The sequence below is a fragment of the Gobius niger genome, assembly GCF_951799975.1.
Source record: "Gobius niger genome assembly, chromosome: 19".
Lineage (NCBI taxonomy): Eukaryota > Metazoa > Chordata > Actinopteri > Gobiiformes > Gobiidae > Gobius > Gobius niger.
In genome coordinates, this window is record NC_136870.1 from 20,255,371 (window position 1) to 20,270,686 (window position 15,316).

General features: G+C 39.9%; 2 protein-coding genes across 3 annotated transcripts in view; both read left to right on the plus strand.

Moving 5' to 3' along the window:
* The window catches only part of samd8 (sterile alpha motif domain containing 8), a 243,737-nt gene that overhangs the window by 140,921 nt on the left and 87,500 nt on the right, over positions 1–15,316 (plus strand). The window lies entirely within an intron of this gene.
* The window catches only part of dock1 (dedicator of cytokinesis 1), a 294,516-nt gene that overhangs the window by 30,845 nt on the left and 248,355 nt on the right, over positions 1–15,316 (plus strand). For both annotated transcript variants that reach the window (XM_079577082.1, XM_079577083.1), the window contains exons 7-12: positions 777–912; positions 3,024–3,181; positions 4,116–4,197; positions 5,788–5,923; positions 9,284–9,356; positions 11,628–11,707. In XM_079577082.1, the coding sequence (XP_079433208.1) occupies positions 777–912; positions 3,024–3,181; positions 4,116–4,197; positions 5,788–5,923; positions 9,284–9,356; positions 11,628–11,707 (665 nt within the window). The remainder of the gene's footprint in view (positions 1–776; positions 913–3,023; positions 3,182–4,115; positions 4,198–5,787; positions 5,924–9,283; positions 9,357–11,627; positions 11,708–15,316) is intronic.

The window sequence follows — 15,316 nt, forward strand, 5'->3', positions numbered from 1 at the left end:
CATGTAAGCGAAAGTGTCTACTGCGAAAACAAGCTTTCACTTTCAGCTAATGACATGCTACCAAATCGTGTTAATGGCGCCACGATGAATACACTTTGAGCGCTGAACGGTCTAATCATGGATTATGGGTTTCAAAATGTGTTGCAAATGAAGTATTGAAGTATTGAAAGCATTTACTGAAAATGAATATAAAAGTTATTATGCTGTTTGCTTTTATTTATTTTTTTTTAAGTTGAAAAATTTGGGGTAAATTTAGGAAGAAATGGTGGGAAAAAAACAACAACAAAAAGAATTGTTTTGCGAAAATTGGGAAAAAACACGTAGAAAAATTGGGAAAAAAACGTTAAACACATGGGAAAAATTTAGGGAAACAATATGGAAAATTTCAGATTTTTTTTTTTAAAAATGGGAGAAAAAATAAGAAAAACTTTTGTAGTTATAAGAAGTTTCTTGGTTGTTTCACCTCAAACAAATGATACAAATGCAAAAGAAATTAAATAGAAGGAAAAAGAATGTATGAACATTATTTTCATCTGTTTTATGGTTCTATATGAAACATATTTTAGTTTATGTAACAGAAAAGGTTCAAGTATCGGTATCGAAAGCCAAGTATCATTAAAGTACCGGTATCGAAAAAGATGTAGCGGTACCCAGCCCTAAACAGCATAGTTTAAACACTCAATAAAGTAGATTTGGCTTGATGTGTCTCTTTTAATTTGTAAATATGGGATGTCGTGAAAACATAGAAGGAAATAATTTTTTTGAATCATTTTCAGATACCTTGGCCTTGATCTGGTGGTCCGAGACAAAGATGGAAACATTTTGGATCCGGATGTCACAAGCACCATCAGCCTTTTCAGAGCCCACGAAGCCGCCTCCAAACAGATTGAAGACCGCATTCAAGAGGAAAAGGTAAGGCAGAGAACCTTTGATGTAGTTAAAAAAGTGAGAAATACTAGCAAAAAAACCCATCTTAATCATTGGGATGAAATGAATTTTATATGAAGGTTATTTTTATGCAGTAGATCTACAGTAAATGTTATTGCTTCATACCACACCTGGGATATATGAACTAAAGGTATGACTATTACTAAGCGAATATACAGATTTTAGCTTGAGTTTCTATAATTTCTTTGCTCTTTAAACACTGTAGCCTTCTTGTCAGTCCCGTGTGGATAGCAGGGAGCGAGATGCTAAATGGCCCGCAGTTATGTGGTCTCATCTTCTCTGACCTTTTCCCTCCTGGGGTCTTCACTGCATATGCATGACCAATAAAAAAGTGTCCGGGTCACGCCGATAAATATTAATGTTTTTTGCCGTGACACATTTTCAAAGGGCGTCCGGTGAATTGCTAAGACAGGTGGCTTTTTTATTTTTTACTACGAGCACATTCCTGGACGCCGCAGATGTAAAGGTAAAGGTGGTGTTTTATTTCAATGTAGAAGAGGCTTTATTGGGATTGTTAAATATCACCTGCGGGAGCAATATGTCACTGGCTCAGATAATCACAATAACCTTTGAGTTTTTTGTGCTGATGCAGTTTTTTGCACCCTGCTGTTTTTTTTTTTTAAGTCGAGATTCTAAGTGACTTGTTTATCATAATGTCCAGCAGTGCCCACATTTCTTTAAAGCTAATTTCTCTGGAACCCAAAGTGATAGAGACTTCCCGTTTTTTGCATTGGAAAGAATTTGGTCAGAATTTTGAGAAAATGAGCTCACAACTTCCTTGGCCACAGGGGGAAGTGAGAAACATCGCAATGATAATCGTTTTTTATACACCTCGGATTGTATGTTGCACTGTATATTTTACTTTGCAGACTTTTGCTTATAGTTTTGGAACCATAAGAGACTTACCGTTTTTTTAGTTTGGAATCTGCTGATTTTCAACTTTAAACAACCTCTGAAGCAACTACTAAATAGGAATGTCTTGAATAAATCGGCCTGATGTCCCCGGTAAAGCGCCTCTGCTGTCACAGTCCAACACTAACACATTTCATTATTTTTTATTTTATTTATTTATTTATGTAATTGAAAAGGGACAGTGCACATTAATCAGCATTATACAATGTAAATATACCTGAGTCAGCAGCGAATGCTAATTTTCATCATTAGTCCCTTTGGCAGATATCAAAGCCAGCCTAAAAAAGACAGAATTAAAATCACACAGCAATTTACAAAATACAGTATAGTTACATACATACATAGTACATACGCATTACAGTTTAGAAGCTTCATACACACGATCATAGATAATACATTTGGAAAAATAAGGGCAAGAATATCGGCATTGGCCTTAGAAAACCCATACCGGTTGACCTCTATTCTTCACAATGGACAGTAGTGGTGCCGATGTACAATAATGATCTCCCTGGGTCCAGAATATTTAAGTGAAAGAGATTCTGAAATCTCTTTCAGAATCTCTTTCACAGGCTTTTGTGGTTCAACGAGGGTCAAAATACACAGCTCAAAAAATGAAAGGGAACACGTGAACATTTTATATATTACACAATGTAACTCCAAGGACACTTGGAGTTACATTGTGTTGTTCAAGTGTTCCCTTTATTTTTTGAGCAGTGTATTTAAAAGTGCACTCCCATTTATTTATTTGACAGGGACACTGTACATTAAAAACATTTCTGTAAATGTACCGGAATTAGCCAAAGGGCTTTTTTTCCCCCCCACAGTCCTTGGACAGATGTACTCTCTGAGACAATAGAACATGCAAGGTCAGAGCAATAGCGGGAAGGTTTTTCAAATGTATCCTCAACTTGCTGTCCATTGCAAACTTCAAATAGGTGACTTCGAATCACGTGGAACTCTCTTTGACTCTCATTCACTTCTGCAAACTTTACTTTCCACATGGCTGTTTTTATTCAGTTGGTACAATACTTTATTGTCAGACCAGTGTGGAAGATTTCTTTTTGACATGCTTAGAAGTATAAAAAAAAGATAAGTGTTGTTGAAGTCCAAAATGTCTACTTTTCCCTAAAAAAGAAACCTTTTTGTCTTCTTGTCTCATGCAGTCTCAGAAGCAGAATATCGATCTGAGCAGACAGGCCAAGTTTGCCTCGACGCCAGCCTTCGCGCTCTTTGTGACTCTGAAGAATGTGGTGTGTAAGATCGGGGAGGACGCGGAGGTGCTCATGTCCCTGTACGACCCAGTGGAGTCCAAGTTTATCAGGTATCGCCGAAGTGTCCCTGTCATACAGTTCTACAAACTTTTGTTATCTCTGCTCAGACTTTTCATATCAGTTGTGTAGGATTCAGGAAGTGTAGCTCGGAAGCTATTTTATAGATCAGTTTGATCAAGTACAATTAAGTAATGTTATTGGAAACCGTTCTGTTTCTTTACTTCTCTTTTCACTGATTAAATCCGTAAGTGACCGACGCTTTCTGCTGACACGTCACATGATGATAAAGCTCGAGTTTATAGCACCATATCTTAAAGGGATATTTCAGGCTACCATTTTGCATTTAAAATACCTTATATTTGAGACATTTATATCGTTAATCTGGCGTTATAAGTGATTTGCCTCAGGTGCACTGTGGAGCGGGTAAGACTGTTTTTAATACACGCTAGCTGATATCGTAGAAATGCGCTAGCCTTGCATTAGCCTAGCGCCACAAAACTTTTCAAACATAAGAACTGCATGAATTACAAAAAAATATCGCCATGTACCAGCAACACTCTGGATAACTAGGAAATGAGGCCCTATGTCAAAAATCCTGAAATATCCCTTTAAGAATTATTTCCTTATTCTAATTTTTATCTTTGGTCATAGCATAATGTTCTTTGTTACTTTTCTGTTGGATTGTGTCACCAAGCAAGTTCTGTGATATCATCTTTTCGTCTGTTTTTTTTTACTTCTGCTCTTATAATGATAATATACAAAGTTATAACTATGTGTTTGCACTCTTGATATCCTTTCAATAACAAGCTTTCCGAATGTGTGTTTTTGCTATGATTTTTGTTGATCACCCTAGTTGAATTTCCGTCTCATCCCCAGAATGGTAAAGTGCAGTAGTTTTGGGATGCCTTTTACGCTTTTTTAGTCAACTTGCAACAACAGTCATGAGTTGATGATCTTCCTAATTTCGACCCATCTCTCTTGCAGTGAGAACTACCTGGTGAAATGGTCCAGCTCCGGTCTGGTAAAGGACATTGACCAACTCCACAACCTCCGCTCTGTCTTCACGGTGAGTGCAGGGATTTTCCACTTTTTTCTTCTGCATCTCCGCCTGATGGTGTAGCTCTACATCTTTTTACTTTCCAAGCAGCATAATACATAATTTCTAAACCATATCTACACTAAAACTATGCAAGAAAGCTCTAATGATGTGTAAATAGTCCATAGTTTGTACAAAAAAATATCAAACAGAGCAAAATGACTACTCTTTCTATCTGACATTTATTATATGGGCAGGATTCTCCCTTTTACCTCAAACGTGCTCATACAAAATGCATAACAGGGGAAAAACATGGAATGCAGTCGATTTCTAACACCGCTGTACACCAACTACTGCAGCAAAACCGTTTTACCTTTTAGGGAAGAAAACTAAGAAACTATTAGGTCTAAGCCCGTCAGTACAAATTGCTTCTGCGCCGATTACGATAGTGTCTACAAATCCATTTCCCTGGGGCATTCCCGGTCCGTCCGCCGCAGAGTGCTTCCCTGGCGGTGGGCGAGCGATGACCTCTCCGCCCTTGGGTTTTCATTAGACAGAGGTGACTGGCTCAGTAAATACATACAGCTGTGATAGGGCTTAACACATAGCGCTTCTGCAAACAGTCCACCTGGCATTTTACAAACATGCCACATTTTGAGCACTAGACGCCAGTAGTTCTGTCCTTGTTAAGTTTCCCCCCCTTTTAGCCGTTTTCTGGCGGACTATAAACGTATTCATCACACATTAAAGCAATACTAAATTTACCTAAATAAATCCTTTTCGTTGTCCCTCTGGGGGTAATAAAAGTGTTAATGGGTGTCTCTGGCCAGAAAACCACAATTGCAACTACGCTGCCACCGGGTCCGAGGCCCCAATACACACTAATAGAATCATGAAGAAGAAGCTAACAGGCTAACGGGCAAAGCTAACGGCGGGCTAGCACCACTTAAACAGTATTTACAGCCAAGTTTGAGTGAAAAAAGTTATCTCCATTGTGTAATTGGATGTGCAATATCCCTCTCTCCCTTCGCCTTTTCTGTCAGCATAGTATTTACTCTCACGGACAATTAATTAAAGTTTAAAAATTGCAACATGCTACGACAACTGCAGTGGCGCTTATGGCCTCTAGGGGCAAGAGTTACTTAGTTCTGTTTTAATAAAGTCAAGTCAAAATCCAGTCCATATGGATATTTTTTCCCAGCAAATTTGTTCAGTAGAAGAAAAAAAGTGACTAGCGTTAGCATGTAGCATGATGCTAACATGAAGCATCCTGTTAGCATTCTCTGTTATTCATGTATATTTATGGACTGTTGAACCACTTTGTTCCTCTCCATGTCTTTGTATCTTTATTGGGTAGAAAACTATATTGAGAATTTAGAATTTATTATAGTTGTTTTGGAGTAATTTTAGAAAATTTAGATTTTTTTCCCCTTTTGTTTACCGCCATGACCATATATGGCTGATTCCAGGGATGCCGTCTGTGTCTATAGATTTGGCAAAGGCCCTGACCACAGACACTTTGTGAATGAAGACGATGCCGCATATACTGCTAAATCATAGATTGGTCAGACCTGGGACATCAAAGCTTTGACCCATTCATCCCTTTGTTTTCTTGCGCAGGACTTGGGCAGCGAGGATCTAAAAAGAGAGAAAATCAGCTTTGTGTGTCAGATCGTGCGAGTGGGGCGGATGGAGCTGCGGGACAACAACACCAAGAAGCTGACGTCAGGACTGAGGAGACCCTTTGGAGTGGCAGGTAAACAACCATATACTTAAATGCTTTTGACACGGAAAATTGCCGTAACATTTACTTGACGGCACAGTAAAAGCATGGTAAGAGAGTGTGAATAGTTCGGTAATGGTATTAGCACGGGTAATGCATTTTGCAGCCCTGTTTATTATTACCAGTAAATTAGAATGGCAGATGAATGTCCTGTTTCTATGAGTAATAGCCAAGTAATTACCATAATAGCCATAATAGCCAGTTGTCCAGGGCTGATGCATCATAGGAGAGGTTTTCAAACGAGGATGTTTCGCTTCTGTCTTCAAAAGCTTCTCGCTCTTGTAGTCAGAATATAAGACTAGTTAGCGCATAAGCTAGAGGTCAGGACCGCCATAATCCCAACTGAACAGGTTTTTCTTTCCTTCTTAACATAATTTTGACTAGAGCAGGATACCTGATACCTGAACAATACGCTTTTTGTTATCTGTACTAAAATATTTGTCATCTAGAACCAGAAAACAGTTAACAATTATGTTGATGTATTTAATTAAAGACTATGGGCCCAATCTTCAGCCTGCTGCAAGGACAGTGTTGCTCTAAATGAGACAGTGCAGCGCTGCTCATATGCAAGATGACCATGTGACCATAGCGAGAGGCCGTCGCTGCCTCATGTCCTTCCTTCAGCATTATGTGCTTTTATAAGCTCTATCAGGTCAAACTGAAAACTTTATTTATCCCACCGTGATTTAAACACTGTCCGATGTCCTGAGAGAAAGAGATGTACAGCCGCCACATGGCCGAAACGCGATCCAGACAAAAGCAGGTGTTCACTCCCAGTCCCGCACCACCCCTCTCCCTTGCCGTCGCCTTACCGGCTGCGGAAAGAGTTTAGTGGGAAGAAAAAGGTTGTTCGACATAACATCGCCATTGATCATGTGTGTCTGTCCAGCCCACTAAGCGGCGAAGTCTACACTATAGTCTGCACTTTTGAAACGCAAGATCGGGCCCCATTTCTTTTAAATTTGAGCTGAAACAACCAATTAGCCTAATTGCCTTTATTGCTGTCCCTGGATCAAACAGGGATCAAAACCTGGTCTCTAAAGATATAATATAATTTTCATGGCGATGTTTCGATACCATGCTGGTGTAGTTTAACAGTACCCAGCCCTAATGTTGACTAATAAATGTATGGCTCTTTACTGGCCCCATCCTGTTTCTGAAAGAGTAATGTCTTCACGTTTTAAAGCGGGACCTGCCTTCCAAAGTTGTAGAAAACTTTAAATAAACTTGATCTTTTGACCCAGGCTTGAGAAATCACCTGTGCTCTCATTTTTACAGTTCAGAGTAAGTTTCGGGCCAAGTGTCTGGATGAATAAATACATTTGGCCGGAGCGGAGAGTTTTCAAACTAAAGTGTAGAAAAGAAATTAGTCTGGCTTATCTCTTCTTCTTGGCCATTTACCAAGACTTCTTTCTTTCGCTGATACATGAATTGCTTGTAAATGACGAGCTGAATTATCGTTGAATATCTGTAGACATCATCATCAGCTCCACTCAGTCACGGTGAAGAGAATAATTCGAGAGATTGGCTTGTTTTTGGTCACGGGGTTTAACAGGTTTTCCTGCCTTTGATGTGCTGCCTGCCGGGGATCAGCGCATGAGGTGTGCACAAGCCCCAAAGGAAAGAATTGCAGCTTGCTTTTTGGAACAGGGGCTACAGTGGGGATCAAGACATTTGTAAAAAAAGAGTTGGAAGGGATTTGAGATGTGTGTGAATAAAACTTATTTAAACTGTCAATGCAAGGAGAATATACTGCAGTAAAGTTTGTATTGTTTACATTAGCAATACACACAATGCTCAATGTATAGGCACAGTTGGTGCTAAATAAAAACATGTAGGGCAGGGGTGTCGAAGTCGTTTGGGCCGAGGGGGAGTAAGTTACTATTGTAGCCAAAGCCGCAATGGGGCAGACTGTCCATTTACCACGTGGCTATAATATGCTGTTTATATCCTGATCTCTTATTATGTCAGTGCCCTCTGCTGGACACGTGTGGAATTCTTTCCTTTTTTAATTTAAGCCGCCCCCTAGTTGCTGGAGTGACCAAACTAGTTACTTCGTTAAAAATCCATAACCCGCACAGGAATGGCCTAGAGACTTACTTTTTTTTTTACATGCTCAGGAATTTATGTTCCTCAAAGGACCACATTAAATCATCTCGCGGGCCGCATGTGGCCCACGAGCCTTGACCTTGACATATGTGATATCAATGGGAAGTGCAGGGGAAACTCAATGGTAGTAGACTTAAAAGACACATAGCTTTGGAAAGTAGCTTTTGTGGGCATGTTTCACCTAATTCATCAATTTAGATTGTGTGTATTACAGTATTAGGACCCCAAATATGATATGTAAACAAGATAATGCTACATGCGTAAATAAAAGAAGAAGAAGAAAAAAAAAAGGCACTGATCAGTTTTTGCAGGTGCCACTTGTTTTGTAGTAGCTGGAGTAGTAGATTGCTTCATTCAGTTTCTACTGTCGCAGCGCTCCAATCTGTACTTCCAGGATTTATTTTTGTAGTTTTGCATTTAATAAAGTAGGTTCATCACGGCGCCAATTGATTGACTAGCATGCCATTAGTTTGCCATAGTTTGTTTTCACTTGTCTATTATATGTAATTTCCACTACTACCTGCAGAGGGCGCTGGTGGCCAATTTGAGTCCCAACCAGCCCAGTCTTTTACTTCTGACTGTCTGTGCATATTTTTTCAAGTTGAAAGAGTCAAACATCAACACCGAAGTACCTACACAAATGTTTTTAAGCCTCAAGTCTGCATGTATGTCCCCTTTTTAAGAAAAGAAAATATTTTACACAGTGGCTGAGGGGTTGACACTCTTTACACAGCTTTAATCCTAATTATTCTTCACCCATTGAAAGACATGCTAATTCATAGATTTGCTGTTGCGTTTGTCACTTTCCATCCCTTCTAAGGCTCACAGTTTGCTTCACAGTAAAGATTTTTTCTTTTGATAGAGCCAATTCGTATTATGCACTCACATATTCCCTTGGTTCATCATTTATTCCTCTCTCCAAGGGTCTTAATTTAAATTCTGTGAAAAGCCCATGAAGATGTGAAATAACCACTTATGTGTTTTACTTGTCAGCCCGACTTGTACATTAAGTATAAACACTGTAACATTCAATCTGAATTTCCCACATACCCACTTTATGCTTTTTCAACATTTTCACACACTCCAGATGAGCCCGGACCCATTTATTTATTCACACAGTAATTATGGCATTTATATAACCTGGATAATGTGGTGTTGGTCTTTTTTCATGAAAAACGCAGAGCCATATACTGATTTATTTTATATTATGTTGTTTTCTTTCAGTAATGGACGTCACTGACATAATCACTGGCAAAATGGACGATGAGGACAAACAGCACTTTATTCCCTTTCAACCGTAAGTGCATTGCTCAAAGGCACACGGGCAACACAGCCGTTCTTATATGACCTTGCATATTCTTGTACTACATTGGGTAAAAAGTGTTGGGTGCCTCATGTGACAAAAGATAGTAGAAATGCACAGTATTTTCTGCAGGATTGTTTTTAATTTGATTATCTTTTTTTTTTTACACAGCATCTAAATCTTATCGTAAAACACACAAAACACCCACAAGCTTCCATTATTCCAACCTTGTTCACAATTGTACCTCTCTTCTCTTCGTAATGATCGGGAGTCCTTGACACCTGATTAGCAGTGGTTTAAAGACAGTAGCGACCCCGACTGTTCCCCATTGACTCAATTAAGACAACCTCATTAAGTTCTGCCATTCGCGCCGGAGTAGCCTTTTTACTTAACGTGATTTCTTTTATAATTGGAAATGCCTCCGAATCGGGCAGTTTGAGCCGACAGCTCACCTCGGTTAACGACTTTATCCGCGGGCGTAAATCAGGAAAAATTAGAGGCCAATGAATGGTCCAGCAAAGGGTTAATTAAGTTTTTTTTGTGGATTTGCAAATTAATTTAAACTTGAGGATGTTCTGTCAAGACGCGCATCTCTATCCCACGTGAGAATCCATAAGGCATAATAACTAATAGCATTTAGACAAGTCCTGTCAGAGCTTTTAATAACGTTTCCCGTATGACTTTATATTATGGGGAAGCGAAACAAATCGTTCTCCGTAATTAGATATTTTTGCAGAATTATTCACCCTGTGTTAAAAGTTGATATGTTTTCTCCATTTCTTAAGCTACATTCATTGACTTGGAATTAATTCAAGAGCCTTCCAGACCATATGTATCTGTAAAAAAAAAAAAACTTTGCACGTGTTAGAACTAATAAGCATGGTTGGAAGGGTTTTATGTCTTTATTATTTGTGGAAAAGCAGGTAACTTCATACATCATGACCGGTGTGTTAGAAAGAGATAACTCATAACTCAAACCTTCACCAGAGGGGGGAAAAAAACCAGCACACCGTGAATCCTTGCACCAAAAAACAACTGTATTTAAATGTGGAAGATGATAGGTTGTTCCTTTGCTGTCTTATCACATAATGCTTTTGCAAGGATTCACTTAAAGCAGTGCTAAGTAACTCTACTTTTTTACCTTAATAAATCCTTTTCGAAGTCCCTCTGGGGGTAATACAAGTGTTAATGGGACGATTGGGGGGTCTTTCATCTCCCTTTGGTGTCTCTGGCCAGAAAACCACAATTGCAACTTCGCTGCCATCGGGTCGGAGGCTCCAATACACACTAATTGAATCACGAAGAAGAAGATAAACAGGCTAACGGGCAAAGCTAACTGCGGGCTAGCACCATTTAAGCAATATTTACAGCCAAGTTTGAATGAAAAAAATGATCTCCATTGTGTGATTGGATGTACAATATCCCTATTAGTATTTACTCTAACGGACAATTAATGAGTAAAAAAACGTAGCATGCTTTTAGCCTCCAGGGGCATGAGTTACTTAGTACTGCTTTAAGTGGATTTTTTTTCTGTCTGTGTAACCATTTAGAAATCTAAAATCCAAGTGTTTGTGTCTTCTAGTGAAAGCACTATATCATCCAATTTACCTTTTTATAATCATTGTATAATGTAATGCAGCATGCTATTTGGGCCTACATTCCCCTATCATTGCACATTTCACTCATTCACTTGTAATGGCATCAGAATCACTATTAACCTGGTCACTTTGTCTCATGTAAAGCTACTTTCCCCGAGGCTTAAAACATTTAGGACTGGAGTGAAATTTATAAAATTATTTTTTGACTTAAATCTGATTTAAAAATTGGCACCAGCCCTAACAATCCGCCTCGCTGGGAAAGCTTTTTGTCTACTAAATGCATTTTTTCGGCGCAACAGCCGGGGAGTATTGTTTCTGCTTGGGTTGCACAGCGGGCAGGCCAAACTTCTCCAGCTGCTATTGCTCCAAAAATGCAGACCAAGCATCACCAAAGCATCGTCATTTTCCTAAACAATTATTTCTCTGTGTCTCTGTCAATACCCATCCTGCCTCTCTGTGAACTGCTAACAAGTGCCTTTGTGTCTGGTATTGGCATCACTCCTCTATGTCCCTCTCTCTCTCTTTCCCTCTCCGTCACATGTTGGTCCCTCTCTCCACCTCTCTCCTCCCTTGTTTGGCTGTCTCGCCCGCCTTGTGCGTACTGCAGGCTAGCGCTGGATGACGCCATACGCCACAAGCAGCTCAACATCTCCCGTTTTTCACCCAGGGTGGCAGGGGAGAGCGACTTCCTGCAGAGCGTCATCAACAAAGTCATCACGGCCAAAGAGGTCAACCACAAGGGACAAGGTAAAGCTTTTTTAGAGAGGCACAGTGTTGTTAATAGATCTGATGCAGTTCAGGTAATGTTGTAACTGAGCATGAGTCACAAGCACATTTCCACAACACAATGTCACCTCTTCATTGCAGCATCCATACTCAATACAACATTGCAATAATGAGGAACTAGCAACGCCCACTAAGATACAATATGTGAGTGCGTACAATATTTTAATTAAAATAGTGAATTACAATCACTGTGTCACTCCCCCAGGCCACTGGCCATTGTGACAGGTCTGTAAGGGGGCATTGCTCCCTCATTATGAAATATGTGCCCTCATCAGTTTTAGTTTTAGGTCACAGATCAATGCTAGTTTTAATGGTGTGCATCTTTTCTATGCAACTTTTGAAACTCTGTCAGTTCGTTCCAGAACCTGAGGTACTATCCAGCCACTTTCTGCTTTTTAATATATTTCATAGCCATAGTAAATAGAAAAGTCTTGAGAGGCCTGCAAGTGAAAACATAATCATTGCAAGGGGAAGTAATGTTTCATTTTTTCCCCCTAAAAAATAATATTTGCATTTTCATGTAGAATACAAGTAATAAAAATAATGAATATCATCTCGGGTTGACAAGTGAACAGGCAACTTACTGAACTGTTGAATGAATGCATGAATATGAATAATTTCACATCCATTAGTTTGACTACATTCAGTACAAGGTTTCTATGTGACATTTTTGTTGAAATTAACTTCACATATTGTTGTTCCCTGACCTGTTCTGTACATTATATTAGTTTTTTTATGAGCAAAAATATATTACCCATTTTGTTCTATAAGTGGTCAAACCTTTAAACCTAAATATCTCAGAATGCAAATTGAACCTTCTAAGGGGACAAAATGTCAATTTAAATTAAAAATATACTGAGAGGTGAGTGCTTCAAATGGCTCTTGAGTAATCGAAAAACTGTCGGCAAAGGGTCCTAAAGTAGAAAAAAAGCTTGCTAAAACCATACCATGACTGTGGACGGCAGGAAAATCCGAGGCACACTGTGTACAAAAATAGTGGACTAAAACCATGCTAACGCGTTTTGACTATTATAGCATCTTCATCAGGGCAGGGCTCTGATCTGTGCCTTTTTCTGCTTTAGTTCAATTAGAAATGCTTTATTATCTGGGAGTGATATATCAGGTCTCTGAGTATAACTAACATTTTTTGTGAGGACTAAGTTATATCACAGCTCTTTGTTTTTATTTTGTGTCTCTTGAGATGGGGCTTGGGAGTTCAGTTTGACTTTCTATCCAACCCCGTATGTGGTCCCAAAATATGTGAGTCATTACAGGAAGTAATGTTCCCATTACTTAACCACCGTCTTCTCTAGGGCACGACTGTATATTATCAATGATTTGACAAGTGAGCTTCAACATGAACCAAAGGAGGGCATTTCGAGGGTGGCATCAACAGTGACAGATTGTGTAGATACAGTTGGGTAAATGTCAGATGAGCCGCGGCCCACACTGAGAGGAACAGCAGACGCCTGGGGTGGCTGCCGCGGTCACAGTCACATATCAAAAGGCTACCAGCACGAGCCCTGTCTGTCAGAACACTAGGGGACAGTGCAGGGAGTTGATGAAAAGTTTAAAGAATCATGAGCTACATCTTGATCAGTGGTTCACAGACTTTTCACTCCAATTAACACCTTATAAAATATTTGGTTTTCTAAGTACTACCAAAGCCGTGTGTAACACTGTCGTCTGCTGCAAGATGTGACTCATCGTGAGGACAACTGTATATCACAGCTAAAAAAAACCTGCCGCAGTGTGAGATGTATCGTAGCCACAATGGAAACTGTGAGAAATGAAAGAATAAACAAAACACCATCAGAGTTAATTTAAGAGCATTAAGCATTTCACTTCTCTACTGAAGTAAGCATTGCTAGCAAGCTACGCTAGATTAAGCTTAACACATGCTGTGTCTCAAGTCTCAAAATTGCTCTGACTTACTGCCAGGATTTATTTTCTAAAATGTTGCACATTTCATAAAAATGCAGGCTTAATATTATGCATTTGCCACTGTGATATTTAGGACTATGTCTGTCTGGTCCAGCGTATACTAACATAGGCCCATCAATGATCTATATCAGTGGTTCTCAACTGGTATGGCATTGGGACCAATGGCCGCTGGCTGCTCTGCTTTGTGACGACGACACAAGGGGCCGCCATTGCTTTGCCATTGCTTTAGTACGGGCCTACTCAATAGGTGGCCCGTGGGCCAGTTCCGGCCCACCAACCAATTAAATCTGGCCTGCGCCTCATTTTCTATAAATATATATATTTTTTGCCATTATCTGGGTCGCGTTCGTGGCAGATGACAACATGTTTCCCTGTCGTCTTCATCGTTACAAAGGGCTTGACCTGGTAAGGAACACCAGTTCAGTTGTGGATGTTTGTAAAGCGGACGATGAAGCTGATGGTGCGTGACTTTTGGAAACTGCTCTGCACCGACAGCGCTCGCGTTCAACCGGTCAACACGCTAAACCTCACTGTCTGGGCTCTACCATAACTAAATAACATGGGAATCATTAATCTGACAGGTGCATTTTTCTCCTTTTCTCCCCTGACTTCATTCGATACATCTTTGTGGGAAAAGTACAAGCGCAGAGATGCTCTTTGCTAAGTTAACAAGGAAGGTAGGGTAAAAGAGAGAGGCTGTATATGTGGCTGAGCACGCCATCTCCAAGGAGCGCTTCTTTCACTTTTCTCATAAAGCGCGAGGTCTGGACAGAACAGCGGCTCAGAGGTTTGGTCAGTGTATGTCCCCTAAGCTGAGAGGAGCAGTGGCTGAGCAGGAGTTAGTCATGTTGTTTGAGATGAACTGGTCTCACATGTAACTCTCTTATTCTGTATTAGGCCTTTGGTCTTGTTTATGGGATTTAGTCCTGCCATAGCCCTAATAGATCATGTTTTGGCCTGATTTAATCTTGGTTTAGTTCTGAGTTGTCCTAGTTTATTATTAGGCTCTTCATTATTCTGTATTAATATGTTATTTGAATGTTTTTCAAAGCCTTAAAAGGCTGGAATATAATACAACTATTGTGTTTAGGCCCAATTCTATTCTATTCAAGAATTGATGGTAATGAAATTCTCATTTATTTATCCCAAAAATATGAATATGTTTGCTGGCGGTGGTAGGCTCACCGATTGACCGGCCCAGTGGCCAACGACCTCCGACAACTCTGGCCCAGTGAAAAAAGTAATGGGGCTTGCGAGCCACTGTAATCGGTTCCACAACCCACTTTTGTGTCACAGCCCACCACTTGAGAACCGCTGATCTATATCTTGTCCAATAATGGTTAAACTCATCCAGTCTAATCCAGAACAATCCCCATCTTTAAAGCAGGATTGCCATCTAAATAGAATTGCTTCTAATTCAAAATAAAAGTAGCTGTAATGATGATGGCTGGCATGGTTCTCAAAGCGCCATTGTAGAATTGTAGAACCCATTGAACCATCCAGGGAACCCCACGTACCACAGCTTCAGCACCCAGCCTTTCCAATCCATGCACACTGCTCCAGCTCCTCCATTGTGAGCTCTTGGAGTTCCCAGGCCATGACCAGGGCTTCGCTTGTATCTTGTGC